General features: G+C 37.8%; 1 protein-coding gene across 2 annotated transcripts in view; it reads left to right on the top strand.

Annotated features, from left to right (window-relative positions):
* EIF5B (eukaryotic translation initiation factor 5B) overlaps positions 1–23781 on the top strand; it is a 101319-nt gene that overhangs the window by 37816 nt on the left and 39722 nt on the right. For both annotated transcript variants that reach the window (XR_004961985.1, XM_036281411.1), the window contains exons 4-9: positions 357–1032; positions 2642–2859; positions 3227–3377; positions 17861–17959; positions 18440–18529; positions 20412–20486. Coding sequence is in view for 1 of the 2 variants with exons in the window: in XM_036281411.1 (XP_036137304.1) it covers positions 357–1032; positions 2642–2859; positions 3227–3377; positions 17861–17959; positions 18440–18529; positions 20412–20486 (1309 nt within the window). In the remaining variant the exon portion in view is untranslated. The remainder of the gene's footprint in view (positions 1–356; positions 1033–2641; positions 2860–3226; positions 3378–17860; positions 17960–18439; positions 18530–20411; positions 20487–23781) is intronic.

The following is a 23781-nucleotide window of genomic DNA, read 5'->3' as shown; positions in this document are numbered from 1 at the left end:
TTTCCTTTTCATCCTTTGAATTTGGAGAAGCCTCAAAGTAATGGGAATGTGATAGGTATTTTTTTGTATTTCAGTTCCCCTCTTAGACTGTGCCATTTGAAGAAACTGGTAAATGTGGACTGTGATTAGTGCTGGCTTAAGCACCTGGATTCTGACATTCACTGTGAATGTGAGATGTGCCTGAGGCCCAGGCTAGTTTCTGGTACTTGGCTGAGGTTCATATCCTTATAAAAAGGACCTTATTTTGATAATTTCTTCCATGTGTACTTAATGAAGTATGTGGCTCTGAGGAGTCTCATTTATTTTAAAACAAAATATAACTCTGTTAATATTTCTAACAATGGAAATTTTTTTAGCCAACAGACAATAATGAAGAAGAACCCACCTCAAAGCAAGATAAAAAAAAGAAAGGACAGAAAGGCAAAAAACAAAGTTTTGATGATAATGATAGTGAAGAATTAGAAGATAAGGATTCCAAATCAAAAAAGACTGCAAAACTGAAAGTGGAAATGTACTCTGGGAGTGATGATGATGATGATTTTAAAAAACTTTCTCAAAAAGCTAAAGGGAAAGCTCAAAAATCAAATAAAAGGTTGGATGGGTCAGAAGAGGATGAGGATAACAGTAAGAGAATTAAAGATCGTTCCAGAGTAAATTCTTCAGGGGAAAGTGATGCTGAATCAGATGAATTTTTGCAGTCTAGAAAAGGACAGAAAAAAAATCAGAAGAATAAGCCATGTTCTACTGTAGAGAGTGGGAATGAAGATGAAGACTCCTCTTTCAAAATTAAGACAGTGGCCCAAAAGAAGGCAGAAAAGAAAGAGCGAGAAAGAAAAAAGCGAGACGAAGAAAAGGCAAAAGTACGGAAGCTGAAAGAAAAAGAAGAATTGGAAACTGGTAAAAAGGATCAGAGTAAACAAAAAGAACCCCCCAAAAAATCTGAAGAGGAAACTGTAAAATCCAAGACGACTTTTGATACTGGAGCAGCCCCTGCCTCTGACGAGAAAGGAGAGGTACCCATAGCCGTCGAAGGTTGGTAAAATTATATTTAGTATAAGATTTGATCATTATGCCCCAAAGTCATTTTCTTGTTTGTCCTTTGTTATAAAGATGCTTAATTGTAAGAAAGCCTTTTAAAAACTATATCTATGTACTCTTTAACTTGATGTTTATTGTTAAACATTTATATATAATATAAAATGTCTTTCAAGTGGTTTGTGCACAGACTAGAATTTTTATAGAATTTCACTGTTAAAAAAAAATTTTTGTTGTTGATGAAGAGTGGAATTTGCCTAATGAAAATTTATTCTTGCCTAGTGAAAATTTATTTTTCCCCTTGATAACTGAGTTTCAGATAATATCTGAATTCTTTCTTGTTTCTATATGTTTTTAAAATATGTTTTTATTGATTATAAAGATAGGAAGAAAGAGGGAGAGAGAGAAACATTGATGTGGGAAAGAAACATTGACTGGCTGCCTTCTGCACGCCCCCTACTAGGGATTGAACCTGCAACCCGAGCATGTGCCCTGATTAGGTGACCTTTCAGTGATGGGACACACTCAGCCAACTGAGCCACACCAGCTAGGGTTTGTTCCTATTTTTAAAAATCTAATTCAACCTGTGAAATAGAAAAGTAAAAACATGCTAAAGTTAGTTAACATCTTTTAAGCAATAGTGGTGGACCACTCTTTGATACCAGAACTAATTAACAAAATATAAGCTTTCTAGTTAAATTTCCTCCTCTTAGTTGGAATGAAAATAGTAAAGATCAGATGATTCACATAGTTTTGATTTAGACTAATAAAACTTTTAATGAGAAAATTGACAGCTATTTTAATCACTTGAAATATTATCTGGACATATATGAAGAGAAATGCCCTGAAAGTAGCTTTATAATCTAGTTTTTTTTTTCAGCATGGTAGTGTAGAATTCTTAGAATATAATTACATATATATATATATTTTTAAAATTCTCACCCGAGAACATTTTTCCACTTTCTGTTCAGATAGAGTGGGGGGGGGGGGGGGAGAGAGAGAGAGAGAGAGAAACATCGACGTAGAAGGGACACATCGAGTGGCTGCCATCCACACAACCCAACCAGGGCCGGGGACAAACTGCAACCGAGGCACGTGCCCTCAGCGGGAACCGAACCCTGGTCTCTCTGGTCCGCAGGCCAATGCTCTAACCGCTGAGCCAAACCAGCCAGGGCTAATTACCTATATTTTTATATTTTATCCTTCTAATATCTTAAGATTGGCATCATTCATATTATTCCCATCTTATAGTAGCAAAACTAGCTACAGAATTGAGGCAGGAATTCAGACACTATGTATTAAGAGCTACATTAGATACAGTATATTTTTTCCTGCTGATAAGGTCCTCCTGTCTTCTAGCATCCCTCAGGACAACTCAGAGCAACACCAGCATTGTAGGCTTCTAAGTAAGCTACCTTAGTTGTTCTAAGTTGTTCTAGGTGCTCAGGTTCTCCTATGCTTTTCGGGATGCCTTGAGGCCTAGAGATTCTAGCATGCTGCTGGTATCAACTTTGGCCCTTTATGGTCCTAGAAATCTGGGGTTGGTTTATCATTGCCTTAGGAAACTTATTTTAAAAACACTTTGCCTCCATTCTTTTTTTGATAGATGACAATGAAGGAGACAAAAAGAAAAAAGATAAGAAGAAAAAGAAAATAGAAAAGGAGGACAAAGAGAAAGAGAAGAAAAAAGGACCTAGCAAAGCCACAGTTAAAGCTATGCAGGAAGCTCTGGCTAAGCTTAAGGAAGAAGAAGAGAGACAGAAGCGAGAAGAGGAAGAGCGAATAAAGCGGCTGGAAGAATTGGAAGCCAAGCGTAAAGAAGAGGTATGTTTGCATGAAGTTGCTGACATTGACATTGTGTTTAATTTAAAAATCTCTTCACTATGCAATATCTCTAACCTTCTAAAATCTTGTCCTGATATAAATAATAATATGAAGAGGTACAGAAGATTTTATCTACCTCTGTTTCCTGAGGTACAGGCAGACTTTGCTTACATATCATTGCCAACATAGTCTATTATCATGTGATATTAAATTATGTACACCATTTTAAATATTTCCATTTGGAACCACCTAACATAATACTTTGCATGTATCTCAAAAGCTTTGTTTGAAGTTTGGGTTGTTTTCATTTAAATTTTATAATTGATTAAGCTAGTACAATTTTTGTCTGATACATATTCTTCTGTAGGAAAGATTGGAACAAGAAAAAAGAGAAAAGAAGAAGCAAAAAGAAAAAGAAAGAAAAGAACGCTTGAAAAAAGAAGGGAAACTTTTAACTAAATCTCAGAGAGAAGCCAGAGCCAGAGCTGAAGCTACCCTTAAACTTCTACAAGCTCAGGGTAAGTAGTAGTATTTTTAAAATATATTTTATTGATTTTTATTTTTTTTAAGAGAGGAAGGGAGAGAGAAACATCCATTAACTGCCTCCTGCATGTGCCCTGACTGGGAATTCACAGGCCCTCTCAGTGTATGTGACAATGCTCAATCCAATGAGCCACACCGGACCAGGATAAGTAGTGATTTTAATTAACTGAAGAGTATAATGCTTCTCTCATTCAGTTATATCTTTATAATGGTCAAAAGGAGAATTAAATTGTACCAGAACAATTCCTGTTAAAATGCTGTGCAAAAGTCCAATAGTGATAGGTGATATAATTTTGTTACTTAGGGAGATGACTTCTATACTATGTTAAAATTTTGTTTTTAATTTTTAATTTATTTATCTATTTTTATCCTCACTCGAGGACATTTTTGCATTTATCTTCAGATAGAGTGGGAGGGAAAGAAGGGGGAAGAGAGAGAGAGAGAAACGTCCTTGTGAGAGAGAAACCTCAAGTGGCTGTGACCCAAATGACCCCAACTGGGGCCGGGGACAAACTGCAACCGAGGTACATGCCCTTAGTGGGAACCGAACCCGGGACTCTCTGGTCTGTGGGCCTACACTCTAACCACTGAACAAAACTGTCCAGAGCACTACGTTAAAATTTTATGTGTAAGTGATAGTATGTCTATAAAAAGTTTTTTTTGTCCCTCAGAATAAATGAAAATAGAGAATATAGTGAAATGAGCTGCCACTGACCCATCACTCAGTTTAAACAGTTATCAGTATATACCGTTTTTGTTTTGTCTTCTACCCACTTTTTTTTTTCCTGGAGTATTTTAAAGTAAATTTCAGATACCATATTATTTTACTCATATTTTACATTAGTATGTATTTCTAACAGATAAGGACATTTTACTTTTTAATAGTAGAGTATGTATTACATCTAACAATTCCTTGATGCCATCTGATTTTCTGTTCATTTACAGTTTTTTTCCACTTGTCTCCAAATGTCTTTCAAATCAGGATCCAGAGTAGAGCCACACATTGCATTTAGTTGATAGGTCTGTCACTGGTATCACTACCACCTGTTTTGGGTGTGCCATTTGTTTGTTGAAGAGACTGGATTATTCTCTAGAATTTCTCATAGTCTAGATTTGTCTAATTGTATTTGCCTGGTGTTGGCTAGTATACTTCTCTATCCTTTGTAATTTCTTTTTTTTTTTTTTAAATTTTTTTTATCCTCACCTGAGGACATTTTTTTTGCATTTATCTTAGACAAAGTGGGAGGGAGAGAGGGGGAGAGAGAGAGAGAGAAACATTGATATGAGAGAGACACATCGACTTGTTGCCACCTACATGACACCAACCAGGGCCGGGTACAAACTGCAACCAATGTATGTGCCCTTAGCAGGAATTGAACCTGGGACTCTTCTGTCCATGGGCCAACGCTCTAACCACTGAGCAAAACCGGCCAAGGCTAAAATTTTTTTATTTACAATTTATTATTTCAGGTCTATAAACTATTTATTTATTAAGAGAGGAGGGGGGGAGAGAGAAGCAGAGATGGAGAAACAGAAACATCGATTAGTTGCCTCCTGTATGTGTCCAGACCAGGGATCAAACCTACAACCTGGGTATGTGTCCTGACCAGGAATTGAACCCGCCATCTTTTGGTGCACTGGATGACACTCCAGCTAACTGAGCCACACCACTCAGGGCTATCCCTTGTAATTTCTTAGATCTAGCAGCTTGGCTACTTCCTAGTGGTGCTCTGCACTTCCTGTTGCCTCTTGTCAGGAGGCATCTAATCTGGTTTTCTCACTTCTAATGATGTCAGCATTAGAGACACATCAGGAGAGACACATCGATTGGTTGCCTCTCTACACACCCCAAGCGGGAATCGAACTTGCAACCTAGGTATGTGCCCTGACCTGGGAATGGAGCCTGAGACCCCGTGGATGACATTCCAACCAATTGAGCCATACAGCCAGGGCTCCATTGACTTTTCACCTAATAATTTTAATGTTCAATTAGTGATCATTGCCTATATCCTGTATTTTATTAGGAATTGCAAAATTGTGATATTCTATCATTCCATCTGCCTTTATTAGCTAGATTTTTCTCTAAAGAAAAATTCACCTGAAATACAATTTCATGCAGGAAAATCAGGATAGATTCTTAATTCTTTCCCTTTTTGAAATTAATTTTTAAAATAATAACTTGATGTCCAAGCAACATGTTATTTTGGATGTGTATCATTTTATTTTAATGGAGATGTATTTATTTATTTATATTAATGCCTTTATTTTTTTCACCCAGCCCCCCAATCCTCTTCCCTTCTGACAGCTGTCAGAATTTATTTTAGTGTTTTATGTAATTGATATATTTTCATCTCATGAAGTCATTTATGGTTTTTGTTTTTTTAATCCTTACCCAAGGACATACTTGGATAGAGGGAGAGAGAGACAGACATTCTTGTGAGTGAGAAATGTGCCCCGACAGAGAGCAAACCCACAGCCCAGTTATGTCCCCTGACTGGGAATTGAACCAGCAACCTTTTGGTGCGCAGGATGGATGAAGCTCAACCAAATGAGCCACTCTGGCTGGGCCATTTACATTTTTGATACTAAAATTGTACCATCTTTGGCCAGAGCAGGCCATTCAGGCTTGTCCCTGTGACTTTTTTATATACTCACCTTATTCTTTGACCTTTTCCTTGATTTTTCTAACACAGTGAGATATCTCAGGTTCATCTTGCACATTTTCTGCTCTAGACCTGGAATCAAATGAACTGTTTACCCAAGGAGCCTTGGTTCTTTTTAGCTTAGGGGTCACATCTGAACATACAATTATGTTTTTGACAGATGAAATGATTTAAAATAGTGTCTGCTGCATTGAGAAGAATATATCAGTACCTTCCTTAATTTTCTGTACCTACATTCCACAGATTTTTATATTACAGTGATGTTGATGTTATGCTTAATTACAGTAATAGCTAGCATTTATTACATATTTAGTATGCAACTAATGCTGTAATAAATTTTTCACTTTGTCTATTTCCTCATAGAAATTATACAGCTATTTTCATTCCATCATATAGATGAAGAAGTGGAGACTCAGAGCTTAAACTGCTTGCCCAAGGTCCTAGAGCTGAGATTTAAACTGATAGGCATGATTACCTCTTTATTCTGCATTATATACTCAGCTAGGAGCAGCACATTTAGAGAAACACAGTACTTAGATTTCAGAAATGTTTTTTCTTAATTAGGGATATGGCTTTTTAAAAAAATGAAATTAGAGCCCTGGCCAGTTTTGCTCAGTGGTTAGAGTATTGGCCCTCAGACTGAAGGGTCGTGGGTTCAATTCCCTGTCAAGGGCATATACCTGTGTTGCATATTCCATCCTGGGCCCTGGTCGAGGTTGTGTGGGAGGCAACCAGTCGATGTGTCTCTTCCACACTGATGTTTCTCTTTCTCCCTCCTTTCTACTCTATCTAAAAATCAAGAGAAAAATATCCTTGGGTGAGGATTAACAAAAAATAAAAGTGAAATTAGAGAACAAATTGTATAACTAGCACCCAAATATCAGATTTTTTGACTGTCCTGAAGAAATTAAGATGGGACCAAGAAGGGAGTAACTTTGCAGTCTTAGAAATGCTGTTTGATGGAGTAGTTTGATTTAAAATTATCAAATGAGATGAAAATTATAACTTAAAATGATGAATTTAGCATCAGTCTTTAGGACAGGCTTGGAAGAGATAATCTCTCAAGTGGTATCTACAGCCCTAGTCTCTTATTCTTCATAGTGTTGCCCAATGTTTGCCTTGTTATTGGTTCCTTATTGTCTATTAATAAAGAAGTCCAAACTCCTTAGCTTGACATTAAAGGCCTTACACTGTCCACTACAGTGTTCTGTCATGTTTTACTAGTTCTTTCAAAGCTACCTTGTTAGGTAAAGATTAGCTACCTCATTCATTACCTAGAATACTATAAAACTTATTTACTAAGCCTAAAATGTGTTCTTAGAGATTATAGGTACCTACAGATATTTTCAGGTAATTACTCAGAAATGTGTTGCAGGTTTCCTTTCTAAACTGTTTCTTAGGCTGTACCTGCTAAACACATAGCAAGTACTTTATAAATAATTTGGAATTCATTCACTTCAGGAAAAGAGCTTCTGCAAGAACTTAATTGTAGTGTCTTAGTTTGCAGGATGAATGGAATGTCTGAACACTCGTAAGACTTGGTTTTGATTACAAATACAACAGTTTACTAAAGCATTTCTAACTAGAGGAATAGAATAGTAAGTTAAGTCTGGGGTGTTGATGGGACTACCCTTCAGGTCATCCAGCTCACAGTTTCTCCAGGTCAATGCTTTCACTTACTGGTGTAGGCTGCTGAATAGGAAAAACCCAGGTCAACTTTATTATGTCCAAATTCTTAGCTGGTTTTACCCTGTTACTTTGGTTTGTTTAATATTTTTGTCTTATCAGAGTGATTGATGGCTCTAGTTTTATAATTCTAACCGGTCTCAGCATTTATGTACATACTTACATTCATATTTAAAGTGAAGAACATTTTAAGTGATTTTCCTTTTTAACAACTTCACTCAAAATCCCACAATAAACAGGTGTGGTTTTTTTTGTTTTTTTCCTGTTGCCTTATGAAATTTCTACCTTTAGTGAGAGACTGTGTCAGTACCCAGCAGAGGTAATTAGTTTGTTACAGGAATAGAGAGAGAGGATTGCAATAGAGAACCATTCCATTTGAAGCTCAATGCTTCTTCTGGGATTCATTATTCACTGTTGAAAGAAGACATAGTCTCCTAAGACTCAGTAATGTTACTTGCAAATCAGATTTGACATTTGCTCTGCCATGTCTTATTTTGACAAAATTTACTTGTTCTACTATTTTCATAGAAAATATTAAGACAAATGTTCAAAAGTAGATAAGAACCATGAATTCAAACAGAAACATTACTGACATGATACTTTATAATTATTTAAAAAACATTTTTTTAATTGATTTTAGAAAAAGAGGAAGAAGAGATAGGGAGAAAGAGAAACATTGTTGAAAGAGAGAAACATTGATCAGCTGCCTCCTACACACAACCTGGGCATGTCTCCTGACCAGGAATTGAACCAGCAACCTCTTGGTGCAGAGATGATGCTAAACCAACTGAGCCACACCAGCCAGGGCACTTTTTTTTTTTTTAATCACTTTTTAGTTAATCTTAACTTTTATTTACTCTTAACCAGCTATCAAGCTGGCCTTGGTTGAAAGTTGATTTACTAACTTCATTTTGTTGTGATAATGAAAATTTATGTTATACATATTTTTCTATTTCTGCTGTATCAGATGATCACAAATTGAGTGACTTAAAACAGCACAAATTTATTATCTCACAGTTCTGTAGATTAGAAGTCTGACATGGGTCTCACTAGGCTAAGGTATTGGCAGAGCTACTTTCCTTTCTGGAATTTCCGGGGAGACTCCGTTTCCTTGTTTTCTAAAGGCTACCCACATATATTCCTTGGCTCATATGCCTTTTCCTCTACTTTAAAGCCTCCAGTGTTCCATCACTCTGACTGTTCTTCCACAGTCATAGATTCCTTTGACCTTGGCCTGTACTTCAGTGAAAGATCCTTCACTTTTAGGGACTTGTGATTATGGAGCTCACTTGGATAATCCATGATGACCTCTCCTATCTTATTATTCTTAACCTTATTCACACCCTTTTTGCCATGTTAGGTAACATATTTACCTGTTCTAGGGATTAGGACGTGGGGATTTTTGGTGTTGGTGTGGCATAATTCTACTTATCACACACTTTAAGCTTATCTTCATTTTATTTATGAGTTTATTACACATGAAACATTTTATTTGTGAGTGTCATGTTTCATTCTCTTTCAAAGGCCAGACTCTCTTGTTAAATTGAGGTCAGTGCGCATATGACTCTGTGTAGTGCAGCAGGTTATCTGATGCTATTTATTTGCTTTGTCTCTTGTCACTTTAGTCCTTAAATTTGAGAGTTCAAGCCAAATATGACTTAGTAATCAAAATTATGATTAGAAGATACATAAATGGTGTCAAATTTTGCATTACTACTACTAAATAAGTATTTGGGAGAGTAGATATTAAATTAGAATCTCCGTATATCTTTCTGCTATTTGTATCAGATTCCTAGAGGCACTTATTCTGAAAGGAAAAGGATAGGTTAACAGTTGAATTTAACTTTTACCTGTGGCCTCACTTAGGCTTTTCTACTTTTTTCTTTTCTATTTTAGTTGTTTATAGCCTAAACTTTATGGAATAAGTAATGATAGTGGAGGTTTCTGTGGACCTTTTGGGGATGTGTGGAATAAAGCTCTAGATTTTTTTATTCAGCTGTAAAATTTTTTTGATGGTTAAAAAAAATTGGGTTTTGGGCTTAAATTACTTATTATTTATTTATTTATAAAAGGGGAAAGAGTTCATGGCCTAAAAATAAAAAAATAAAAATAAAATAAAGTAGTTAAGCTCCATACCACCCTCAAATCCCTAGCCAGTCACATGAACATCATCCACATCTTAGTGCCCGATACTCAGTTGGTGGCACACTCTACTCCACTGAACCGCACTGAAGGCATGGGGCAGTGGGTGCCAGTTTTGGCTCTCAGCAGGTTATTCAAACCAGACAAACTGGTGGGCTAAAGTCCAGAATTCCTCCAGGTTTCTGCCCATCAGCTGAGCACAAATAAACTGATAAGCTTGTAAAATTTAAAGGGAGTGGGCATGGGCATAAGAATAGGAGGTTGGCAGAAGAGAAACTATAGGTAACCCAAGCTTTCTCCTGGGCTGATTACACTAGATACACACTTAAAGAGAGGTTGGGATAAAGGGACTCCAGGTTTCTAATAAAAAAATATCATCCCTTGCCCTGGCCAGTTTGGCTCAGCGGTTAGAGCGTCTGCTTGCAGTCCAGAGAGACGCAGGTTCGGTTCCCGCTGAGGGCACGTGCTTCCGTTGCGGTTTGTCCCCAGCCCTGGTTGGGTCATGCGGGTGGCAACCAATCGATGTGTCCCTTTCACGTCGATGTTTCTCTCTTTCTTCCTCTCTCTCCCTCCCACTATATCTGAACAAAAAAATGGAAAAATGTCCTCGAGTGAGGATAAAAAATAAAATACTCATTTTAAGTATACTGTGGTCATTTATGAATATTCTCATTTCTATAGCAGCCACTAAGTAATTTAAAAATATTCAAATTCAGAAGAAATCGAGAAAATGGGGAAAAGGGAATGGGAAGAGAGTAAACCTATAGAAATCAATAATAAAATGATAGGTCCAAAATGAAGTGTATTGGACTTCCGGTCAAGATGGCGGCGTAGGGAAACGCAGTATCGCGTTCTCCCACAACCACACCCAAGTTACAACAAAACTACAGAACAACCATCATCCAAAACCTCCTGAAATCAAGCTGATTGAAAGTCCTACAACTACGGAATTAAAAAAAAAAAAAAGCAGCTACATCCAGACCGGTAGGAGGGGCGGAGGCGCGAGGGGTGGCGGCGGCGCGACAGGCTGGTCCCACACCCAAGTGTGGCGGATAAAAATCAGGAGGCTCCCGCGGCTGGGAAGGTCCTTCCTGAGGACTGAGGGGTCCCCGTCCCACACCAGGTGCCCCGCTCAGGGTCCAGTGCCAGGAAGAGAAGTCCCCATCATTTCTGGCTGGAAAAACCAGCAGAAACTGAGGCTCAGGGAGGCTGAAGCGGCTGGAGCTCCAAGCAGCTCCCTAAAGGGCCCGCGCACGGACTTATCGGACTCTCTCCCTCTAAGCTCGGAGGGGAGGCAGCTCGAGGGGCACCAGAGACATACAGGGAAGAACTGAGCTGTTTGGCACTGGAGCGAGGGCTGGAGAGGGAGCTTCCTCGGGGACAAACGTGCAGTAAGAGGCCTTTGTTCCTTTGGTGAGCCCTTCCCGGGGGCCTCAGACAGAAGCCATATCTGGGACTCCAGCAACTGGCTCACACTGGTAGCCCCGCCCTGGTGACTCCCTGAGGCCCCGCCCCGCCCCACCCAACTTTCAGGTCCACCGAAGCTGTTGCCACTTGCTTAACCATAGGATTGGCCTGTCTTGGATCCTGCTTCAGGTTTTTCCTAAATTCTTTCAAACGAGCAGCATCGGGTCTCAGCGAGCCCCATACCTCTCATTAAGTAATACACAGAAACAAACACAGGGAGGCAGCCAAAATGAGGAGACAAAGAAACAGGTCCCAAATGAAAGAACAGAACAAAACCCCACGAAAAGAACTAAGCGAAATGGAGATAAGCAACCTAACAGATGCTGAGTTCAAAATACTGCTTATAAGGATGCTCAATGAACTCATTGAGGGCCTCAAGAGCATAAAAAAGGACCAGTCAGAAATGATGGCTGCACAGTTAGAAACGAAGGAGGCTTTAAGTGAAATAAAGAATAATTTACATAGCTTCAATAATAGAGTACGTAAATCCAAGGAGCAAACCATCGATTTGGAATATAAGGAAGCAAAAAACGCCCAATCAGAACAGCAAAAAGAAAAAAGAATCCAAAAAAATGAGGATAGTGTAAGGAGCCTCTGGGACAACTTCAGGCGTGCCAACATTCGCATATTGGGGGTGCCGGAAGGAGAAGAGAGAGAACAAGAAATCGAAAACCTGTTTGAAACAAGTTTGTTCGCATCTTGGGGGTGCCGGAAGGAGAAGAGAGAGAACAAGAAACCGAAAACCTGTTTGAAACAATAATGGCAGAAAACTTTCCTAACTTGGTGAAGGAAACAGACATACAAGTCCAGGAAGCACAGAGTCCCAAACAAGATGAACTCCAAGAGGCCCACACCCAGACACATCATCATCAAAATGCAAAAGGTTCAAGACAAAGAGAGAATCCTAAAAGCAGCAAGAGAAAGGCAGCTAGTTACCTACAAGAGAGTTCCCATTAGGCTGTCAGCTGATTTCTCAAAAGAAACTTTGCAGGCCAGAAGGGAGTAGCAAGAAATATTCAGAGTGATGAAAAGCAAGAACCTACTACCAAAATTACTCTATCCTGCAAAGCTGTCATTTAGAATCGATGGACATATAAAAAGTTTTACAGACAAGAAAAAGTTAAAGGAGTTCATCACTACCAAACCGTTATTATATGAAATGATGAAGCGTCTTTTTAAAGAAAAAGATAAAATGTATGAACAAACAAAATGGCAATGAATACATATCTATCAACAATGGAATCTACAAACAAAATGAACAGGAAGAACAGGAACATTCTCATAGATACAGAGAACATTTTGTGGTTGCCAGTTGGGAAGGGGGTTGGGGGAATGGATGAAAAAGGTGAAGGGATTAAGAAGCACAAATTCATTGCTAGACTGACAAACCTCAAAGGGAAAGGGGTTGGGGGGGTGGGAAGAAATAAACCAAAGAACTTATATGCATAACCAATGGACACGGACAATAGTTTGGGAAAAGGTGGGAGGGGGTCGGGAGTGGGGAGAAGGGGGTCATTGGGGGAAAAATGTGGAACATCTGTAATACATTTTACATCCAACAATAAAGATGTGGGGAAAAAAAAAAATGAAGTGTATTAGAGCCATCTGTGTGCTATCTACAGGCAATCCACATTAAATATACTGACAGAGATAGGTTAGAAGGATAAAAACAGGTATCAAAAAGCTGGTTTTATGCCCTGGCTATGTGGCTCAGTTGGTTGGAGCATCATCCCATGCACCAAAGGGTTGCAGATTCGATTTCTGGTCAGGGCACATACCTAGGTTGCAGGTTGATCCCAGGTCAGGGCACATACAGGAAGCAACCTATTGATATTTCTCTCTCACATCGATGTCTGTCTGTCTCTCTCTCTCTCTCTCTCCCCTCCCCCTCTTCCTCTCTCTCCTCAACCTACCTTCTCTTTCTCCTCCCCTTCCCTCCCTTCTGTCTCTAAAATCAATAAAAATATCCTCAGGTGAAGATAAAAAAAAAAAAGGAAACTGGGGTTGTTACACATTAAAGTAAAATGACCAAGAATAAAGAGATATTTACATAATGATAAAAATTGAATTTACCAAAAAGATAAAATGATCTTATATACATATACACTTATCCACAATTTTTAAAATTTTTTAAATTTTTTGTCTTTATTGTTGAATGTATTATAAATGTTCCTCATTTTCCCCCCATTGACCCCCTCCTCCCCACTCCCGCCGCCCTCCTGCCTTTTCCCACACTGTTGTCTATGTCCATTGGTTGTACATATATACATTTAAGTTCTTTGGTTTATTTCTTCCCTCCCCCACAGCACCCTTCCCTTTGAGGTTTGTCAGTCTGACAACCAATTTGTACTTCTTTTTTTTTTTTTTTTTTTATCCTCACCAGAGGACATCTTTTCATTTTTTGTTCAGATAGAGTGGGGGGGGGGGGGCGAGAGAGAGAGAAACATCAATGTGAAAGGGACACATCGAGTGGTTGCCACCCACACAACCCAACCAGGGCCAGGGACAAACTGCAACCGAGGTACATGCCCTTAGCGCGAACCGAAGCCGGGTCTCTCTGTACGGCAGGTCGACACTCTAACCGCTGAGCCAAACTGGCTAGGGCCAATTTGTACTTCTTAATCCCTTCACCTTTTTCACCCATTCCCCCAACCCCTCTCCCATCTGGCAACCAACAAAATGTTCTCTGTATCTATGAGAATGTTTGTTCTGCCTGTTCATTTTGTTTGTAGATTCCATTGTCGATAGATAATGTATTCATTGCCATTTTGTTTGTTCATATATTTTATCTTCTTCAAAAAGACCCTTCAACATTTCATATAATAACAGTTTGGTGATGATGAACTCCTTTAACTTTTTCTTGTCTGTGAAACTTTTTATATGTCCATCGATTCTAAATGACAGCTTTGCAGGATAGAGTAATCTTGGTTGTAGGTTCTTGCTTTTCATCACTCTGAATATTTCGTGCCATTCCCTTCTGGCCTGCAAAGTTTCTTTTGAGAAATCAGCTGACAGTCTTATGGGAACTCCCTTGTAGGTAATTAACTGCCTTTCTCTTGCTGCTTTTAAGATTCTCTCTTTGTCTTGAACCTTTTGCATTTTGATTATGATGTCTTAATCATTTCACAGAGGTTGGGACTCTCTGTGCTTCCTGGACTCGTATGTATGTTTCCTTCACCAGGTTAGGGAAGTTTTCTGCCATTATTGTTTCAAATAGGTTTTCAATTTCTCGTTCTCTCTCTTCTTCTTCTGGCACCCCCAAGATGCGTACGTTGGCACGCTTAAAGTTGTCCCAGAGGCTCCTTATACTATCCTTATTTTTTTGGATTCTTTTTTCTTTTTGCTGTTCTGATTGGGTGTTTTTTGCTTCCTTATATTCCAAATCGATGGTTTGCTTCTTGGCTCTTCCTACTCTACTATTGAATCTGTGTAAATTATTCTTTATTTCAGTTAGTGCCTCCTTCATTTCTGACTGTGCATCCTTCATTTCTGACTGGTCCTTTTTTATGCTCTTGAGGCCCTCACTAAGTTCACTGAGGTTCTCACTAAGTTCATTGAGCATCCTTATAAGCAGTATTTTGAACTCAGCATCTGTGAGGTTGCTTATCTCCATTTCGCTTAGTTCTTTTTCTGGGGTTTTGTTCCGTTCTTTCATTTGGGACTGTTTCTTTGTCTCTTCATTTTGGCTCCCTCCCTGTGTTTGTTTCTATGTATTACTTAAGAGATATGGGGCTAGCTGAGTCCAGATGCTGCTTGTTTGAAAGAATTTAGGAATACCTGAAACTAGATCCAAGATAGGCCAATCCTAAGGTTAAGCAACTGGCAACAGCTTGGGTGGGCCTGAAAGCTGGGTGGGGCAGGGCCTCAGGGAACCACCAGGGCGGGGCACACAGTGTGATCCAGGTTGCTGGAGTCTCAGATATGGCGGCTGTCTGCCACCCCAGTGAAGGGCTCACCAAAAGAACAAAGGCCTCTGACAGCACGTTTGTCCCGGAGAAAAGCCCCCTCTCCAGCCCTCGCTCCAATGCCAAACAGCTCAGTTCTTCCCTGTATGTCTCTGGCGCCCCTTGAGCTGCCTACCCTCTGAGCTTAGAGGGAGCAAGTCTGAGTAAGTTTATGTGCGGGCCCTTTAAGAGGAGCTGCCTGGGGCTCCAGCCGCCTCAGCCTCCCTGAGCCTCATTTCCCGCTGGTTTTTCCAGCCAGAAGTTATGGGGACTTTTTTTTTTTGGCACTGGAACCCTGAGCGGGGCACCTGGTGTGGGACAGGGACCCCTCAGTCCTCAGGGAGGACCTTCCCAGCCGAGGTGTCCTCCTGATTTTTATCCGCCACACGTGGGTGTGGGACCAGCCCGTCTGCCTCCACCCTTCCTACCAGTCTCATGTGGCTGCTTCTTTAATTCATTAGTTGTAGGACTTTCATTCAGCTTGATTTCAGGTGGTTTTGAATGATGGTTGTTCTGTAGTTTAGTTGTAACTTTGATGTGGTTGTGGGAGGACACGATTCCACATTTACCTACACTGCCATCTGGACCAAAAGTCCACTTATCCACAATTCTACATCAAACATTCATCAAGATAGACCATTTCTTGATCCATGAAACAAACTTTAAAACATTTGAAAGAATTAAATCACATACTTTTATCAAAACAAGTATAGAAAAGAATAATAGAAATATATCTAGAAGAATCCAGAAATATTTGAAAATTAAACAGTGTATTTATTAACTCCTGAGTCCAAGAAGTCTCATCGAAAAAGTTTTTTTAAAAGGAAGTTATAGTACAGCAACGTTTTGGGGATGCAGCCAAAGTGGTGCTGAGAGGGAAATTTATAGCATTAAAATGCTTGCTTTAGAAAAAGAAAGGTTGCAAATCAGTAGTCTTAACTTTTCCATTCCATGAAACCAAAAAATAAAAGAGCAAAGTAAGCAGAAAGAAATGTAAAAAATCAAAAGGAACCAATGAAGTAAAAAGTCCTGTTCTTGAAAAAAGTCAATAAAATTGATAAACTTCTAGTCTGATTAAAAAAAAAGAAAAACTAAGACAAATTATTGATACTAAGAGTGAAAGGGTAGGGAGAGATATTATCGTTACAGGTCCCATAGATATTAAAATGAGAAAGGCATATAATATACAACTCTACTCATAAATTCAAAAGCTTATAAAATAGGGCCATTCCTTACTAGATACAAACTACTAAAACTCACAAAGAAATACATAACTTGGATAGTCCTATATCTACTGTACTGCTTCTTTAACTGGAGGATACATTCCAAGACTCCCAGTGGATACCTTAAGCCGCAGATAGTACCAAAACCTGTATATATGTTTTTCCTGCACATACATACGTATGATAAAGTTTAATTTATAAATTGGGCACAGTAAGAGAGTAACAATAATAGAAAAATTGTAACAATATACTGCAATAAAAGTTATATGAGTGTGGTCTCTCAAATTAAGACTTAAGAGATATCATCACTACACATTTATTAGAATACATAAATTTTTTTAAAAAAAATCTGTTTTAACCAAATGCTGGTGAGGATATAGAACAATTGAAACTCCTATACATTACTGGTGGGAATGCAAAATTGTAAAACCACTTTGGAAAACAGTGGGCAGCTTTTCTTAGAAAATTAAAAAGCCCAGCTGGTGTGGCTCAGTGGTTGAGCGTCGACCCATGCACCAAGAGATCACTACTGGTTCAGTTCCCAGTCAGGGCACATGCCCAGGTTGTGAGCCAAATCCCCAGGGGAGACATGCAAGAGGCAGCCAATCAATGTTCTCTCTCATCGATGTTTCTCTCTCTCTCTCTCTCTCTCTCTTTCTCTCCCTTCCTCTCTTAAATCAATAAAGAAAAAAGAAAATTAAATACACATTTACATAATGTCCCATTATTCCCACTCCAAAGTATTTACTCCAGAGAAATGTTTACACAAAAACCTATATACAAATATATCAGCTTTATTTATAAATGTCCAAAACTAGAAATAACTCGTGTCCTTCAACTGTCTACTGAATAAAGAAACTGTGTTCCATCAATACAATAGAATCCTACTCAGCAGTAAAAGGAAGTGAAGTATTGGTACATACAATAAACAAAGAGGATGACTCTCAGATCCCTTAAGATGACAACAGCCAGACTGTAAGGTTCATTTCTGTAACATTTGGAAAATGCAAATCTTTGCTGCCAGGGGCTAAGGATGTGAGCAGTTTTGACTACACAGAACCACACAGCAGTGATGGAATTTTCTGTATCTTTGTGGTTGCATAACTTTATACATTTCTCAAAAGTTGTACAACTGGACACCAAGGTAATGGAATTTTAATGTACGTTAAATTTAGAATACCTTATATAAAAAAGAGGTTTGTCCAGGAATGTTCTTTTATATATTTTAGGGTGTGTATCTCTAAGGTGAATAAAATACTATCTATTTAAGTAGAATTTCTTAGGTGACATACAAGTTAGTATAAACCTAAAGTATTCCATTGTTATCCCTCAGGAGTTGAAGTGCCATCAAAAGACTCTTTGCCAAAGAAAAGGCCAATTTATGAAGATAAAAAGAAGAAAAAATCTCCACAGCAGCTAGAAAATAAAGAAGGTTTGTATACAAAATAGTCTGTGGTTTAGAAACATTTCTATTTGCCTTTTCTCGCATTTTAAAATGGAGTGTCTTTAAAAAAAGAAATCAAATCGGAATTGCATATTAAAACTTATTTTTTATATCTTATTTCTGATTTTTGTTCTCAACTGATTCAAATGCCAGGGTGATGAAAAAGTATGTTTGTTTGAAAAATCTAGATCCTACCCTATGAATAACTATTCTTAACTGAAAAGTACAACTATCATTCTTCTCTTTTCTTTTTTTCCCCTCACTCTTCTATAATTTTACATTCTATTCCTTGAGCAGAAAGAAAAGCTGTGTTCTGTAAAATATATGACTAATATTTAAATGTTTTTTGAACTTGATAAAGAATTCAGGTTTACACTAATGGTTTTTATTCAATATTTAACAGAGTATCCTAACAGAAATTATATACTGAAAAAAATATTACTAATTTGGTTTCTGCCCTTTACGCAGTGTCTGAGCCAATAGAATTAAGTGCTGCTATAGAAGTTGTGGAACAAGGAGTACCAGAAAAAGAAGAGTCACCACCTCCTGTTGAACCAGGCCAGTGGCATTGACTAATAAATTCTTAAGTAGTGTTGATGTGTCAAAAGGTGTCTTAGTTAATATTAGTTTGAGGAAACCAAATATCTGGCAGGATGGTCTTCTATTTTTTATAGTCCTTTCTAAATAATTTCATTTCCACTTTGAAAAATATGGAAGTGAGACTTGAATCAATTTTGTTCTTTTCAGAAGTGCCAGTAAAATTTTTGTAGAGAGGATAGAGATTTTGTATTTTCTGTTTTTATTGATGGGTCAGAAATCTTAGGTGGTGCCAAGAAGACCTTAAGTTCATTATTTAATCCTTCCAAAGCAAATTGGAAGCTTTTTTTTTCTTTTCCATTTATTTTCAGACAGAGCAGGAGGTAGGAGGGAGGAGAGAGAGAGAGAGAGAGAAACATGGATGTGAGAGAGACACATCGACTGGTTGCCACACATGGGACCCCAACCAGAGCCAGGGACAAACTGCAACTGAGATACGTGCCCTGAGCGGGAACCGAACCCTGGACTCTCTGGTCCACTGGCCGATGCTCTAACCGCTGAGCCAAACTGGCCAGGGCTGGAAGAGTCATAAAGTTGGCATTTTTAAAACCTTAGAGGTCATCCTCTACTGAGTAAATCAATTCAATTTATTCAGAGTTTGTGTTTTTAGGTTGGAGAAAGTCTCTGGCTTTCTTTTCTATTTTCTTTTTTTTCTCTAAGATAAACATTGTTCTAATTCATGAGGCTAAATATTGATAGGATAGCTGCAGGCTATCCTAATGTATGTTTGGTAGAATTAAGAGACTCTCAAGTGTTCAAAGACAGAAGTAGGAGTGGAAACATTTGAGGATGTCAAGACTGACCCACAGTGGTGAAAAGTATTATTGATAGTTGCCTCCCCTCCACCGACTCAGTGTAAAAAGAATAATTTGGACACATTTCAGCTTAGCATAATGAAATTAGAGAAATTCAGGTTGTTGTGCTTAATTAATAGCAGTTCCCTATTTTAGGCGATATTTGTAACTAGACAAAATTCTAAATTGGAAGGATGTTTTGAGCACATGTTCCTAACCCTCTTTTTCTCCTCCTCCTCCTCAAGATGACTTATCCAAATTGTTGACAAATGAGATGATTATTATAGGGAAGCCAATACTACATGTGCTCTCATCTTTTAAGAATAGTTTTGCTTAATTGGATTTCAGTAAAAGAGTCATTGTTGTTAAAGACAATATTAAGTGTTTAATATTCAAAATAATACCTTTCTATTTTTGGGTTGTAAGCATAACATCTGTTGTTACTTTCTTTTTTTTTTTTTTTTTTTATCCTCACCCGAGGCCATTTTTCCATTTTTTGTTCAGGTAGAGTGGGAGGGAGAGAGAGGAACAGAGAGAGAGAGAGAGAAACATCGATGTGAAAGGAACACATCGAGTGGCCGCCACCCGCACAACTGACCAGGGCCGGGGACAAACTGCAACCGAGGTACGCGCCCTTAGTGGGAACCGAACCCGGGTCTCTCAGGACCGCAGACCGACGCTCCAACCGCTGAGCCAAACCGGCCAGGGCTGTTGTTACTTTCAACTGGAGCAGAGATATCGCTTTGTACTTTCAACTATGTAATTTATGTAGTATTTGTATTTATAGAGGTTGAAGCAAAATAAGTAATAACATATGTTTCACATATTTTGACCTGTAAACCTACTTTTGCCCCACCCTGTATTCAAAATACTGGAATTGTGAATCATTTAGTACTAATAAATTATAATGTGTTAGCTTTATTGAAAAATAATTCCAAAGATAATGAAATGGTGTGTGTGTGTTTTTTGCATAATTAAAACATTTGTTTTTTATGTCAGTATAATTTTCTACCTTTTTCTATGTCTTTAATGAAAACTTTTATTTACAGAAGAGGAAGAAGAAACTGAGGATGCTGGACTGGATGACTGGGAAGCTATGGTCAGTGATGAGGAGAGAGAAAAAGGTGAATAGCTCATAAACACCTGTTGACAAATCCAGTGGTTTTTAGAGGTGTTTATATTTAAAGGAATAGTCAGTCTCCTGATAATGACCGCCATATGCACATTCCTGAGGAGAGAGACCAGTTTTGCTCTCTCTGTTGCCATGGTTCCTAAATCCTCATGTGGATCCCATTGCATGAATAAGTGGTTTTACAGAAGGTCATTTGTAAGATAGTTGCTTGGAATTTAGGATACATTTTTTCAGAGTGATGTTGTAAATGGGGTTAGAGTATTATAACTAGCCTACAAAAGCCCCTTTAACTTAACATCTGAATACAAAAACAATACAAATAATAGTATAATTCCTAATCACTATGAAAAAGAAGTGTCTTTTTTTTTTTTTTTCTAATTACTTTCTATCCTTTATTACTAAAATCAACTTTCTTTGGGTTTAATTTGTTTGCTTTTTTCCTTTTGAGATGGATATTTGTCTCTCAGATGTTTTGGTCTTTTCACCCTAATACATATGTATATTTTTTTTTATCCTCACCCAAGGACATTTTTCCATTTTTTGTTCAGATAGCGTGGGCGGAAGAGAGAAAGAGAAACATTGATGTGAAAGGGACACATCGAGTGGTTGCCACCCGCACAACCCAACCAGGGCCGGGGACAAAATGCAACCAAGGTACGTGCCCTTAGCGGGAACCGAACCTGGGTCTCTCTGGACCGCAGGCTGACGCTCTAACCACTGAACCAAACCGGCCAGGGCCATACTTTTTAAGTTATTAATTTTTCTTTAAGCATGGATTTAGCCAAATTTTATAGGTTCTGATATTTTGATTTTTTTTAACTTACATTTTGGTATAAATTTCATCTATAATTTATTTAGAAGTGTATTTCTTAGTTTACGTAAGTGGGGACTTTCTAATTATCTTCTGTCACTTCACTGTGATCAGAGAACATACATGGTTCTATCCTTTGCTGAGACAGTTAATTTACAATCCAGCAAATAGTAGATTATTGTAAATGTTTCACATGTGATTGGAAAGAGTTCATATCCTGCAGTAGTTGGGTGCCTTGTTTGCTGTGTTTAGTCAAGTTTGCTGATCATTTTGTTTGTCTTTTAATATTGTTCTGAGTTTTATTTTGTTGTGCTTTTTCTGTTACTAGGTGGTGTGTTAAAATTTCCCACCATGACTGTAAATTGTCTACTTCTCCCTGAGTTCTGTCAACTTTTGCTTTATATATTGTGGTGCTATATTACTAGGTGAATATAGTCTTATATCTTTCTAATGAATTGACTCTTATTATTGATAATATTATTTATTTATGTTATATTTACTTTATACTTTAGTTCATTATTCATTTTTAGCAATGCCTTTTGCCTTAAAGTCTACTTTATCTGATATTAATACAGCTACACAAGCTTTGATTTACATGTTCTTTTTCTGTCCTTATTACTCTTTCTGTGTCTTTAAACAGCATATAGAGATTTTTGCATCCAGTTTGTCAGTTTTTATTTTTACCTAGTGCACTTAGCCCATTATGCCTAACATTTGATGTAATTAATGTAGTATATTGGTTTTATATTTATTATCTTATTAAATCCTTCTTTTTTTGTTGTTTTATTTTGTTAATCCTCACTCAAGGATATTTTTCCATTGATTTTTGGGGGGGCGGGGTGGAGAAACACTGATATGAAAGAGACACATCAATTGGTTGCCTCCCACATCGAACCCAGGAACATGACCTTGATCAAGAATTGAACCCAGGACCCTTTGGTCCTTGGGCCAGTGCTCTAACCACTGAGTAAAACCGGGCAGGGCTTCATATTTGTTTTGTCTGTTTTTCTCCTCTCTCTTTTCTAACCATATTTTGGATTGTTGGATTCTTTTTGTTAACATTTTTTCCTCCTTCCATGAACCTGGAAGTTGTGTACTTTTTCACTTACTTTTAGTGTTAATCTAGAGACTTTTAACATGGATCCTTGAATTATCATCATCTAATGTTACCATCTTCCCAGACAATGCAAAGAACATTGAGTTCATGAATAACATTTACCCAAATTCTCAATTTATATATTATTCTCATTTATTTTAATTCTCTGTTTTAAACCCCATAATAACATACTTTTATTACAGTCAATAGTTATTTAAATTTACCTAAATTCTTAGCTTTTTGTTGTGCTTAATTTCTTCCTCTATCTCTGACCTTCCATTTGGGGGTCATTTCTTCCTGCCTGAAGAACTCCTTTTAGAATTTCCTTTAGTATTAATCTGTTAATAAGATATTACATTTTTACTTTTCTAAAAAATATCCTTTTCTCATCTTCATTCTTGAAGGGTATATTTACTGGGTGAGGAATTCTATGCTAAAATTTTATTTATTTAACACTTTGAAGATATTATTCCCTTGTCTTGGCTTTCATTATTTCTATTGAGAATTCAGATATGAACCTAAATTTTTCATGTTTCTTTGGTTTTTAGCAGTTTTATTATGATGTGGCTAGGGTTGATTTTTTAAAAATTTATTCTGTCTGTAGAGCTTTAGGAATATGGTTTTATGCTTTTATCGATTTTGCAATGTTATATGAGCCATTATTTTCCCTCAGGGATTCTAGTTATGACTAGATAGACCTTGTTACTATATCATTGCATTGTATTTTTTGTTTCCGTGGTTTATTCTAAATTGTTTCTTCTTTTTAAAATTGATTTTAGATAGGAGGAGAGAGAGGGAGAAACATCGATTTTGTTCCATTTATTTATGTATTCTTTGGTTGATTACTTATTTGTATGTGCCCTGACCGGGGATCAGACCCAAAACCTTGGCATATCAGGATGACTCTGTAACTAACTGAGCTACTCGGCCAGGGTTAGATTGTTTCTTCTGATCTGTCTTCCGGTTCATTAACTTTCTCCTCGGGCTATTCTCTCCTGTATTTTTCCATTTTAGAATTTCCACTTAACTATTTAACGGTTTTATTTACTTTCTAAAAATTTTAATCTCATCTTTTGCTCCCTAGATGTTAGAAGCATAGTTTTATTTTTTTTAGAGAGAGATAGAAACACTGATGTGAGAGAGAAACATCCATGGGCTGCCTCCTGCATGCCCCCTACTGGGGATCCTGCTGCATCCCGGGCATGTGCCCTGACTGGGAATCAAACCAGGACCTGTCAGTCCATGGGACGACACTCAGTCCACTGAGCCACACCAGCTGGGCAAAAGCATAGTCATTTTTAAATTTTGGTTTTATAATTTCAGTGGAAGCCCTGTGGGTGTGCTGGCTCTCCTCGTGTGAATTGTTTTTCTTTTTTTTTT

This window comes from Molossus molossus, unplaced genomic scaffold, assembly GCF_014108415.1.
Source record: "Molossus molossus isolate mMolMol1 unplaced genomic scaffold, mMolMol1.p scaffold_m16_p_34, whole genome shotgun sequence".
NCBI lineage: Eukaryota > Metazoa > Chordata > Mammalia > Chiroptera > Molossidae > Molossus > Molossus molossus.
Note: the sequence above shows the minus strand (reverse complement) of the source record. Positions and strands in the feature narration are given on the sequence as shown.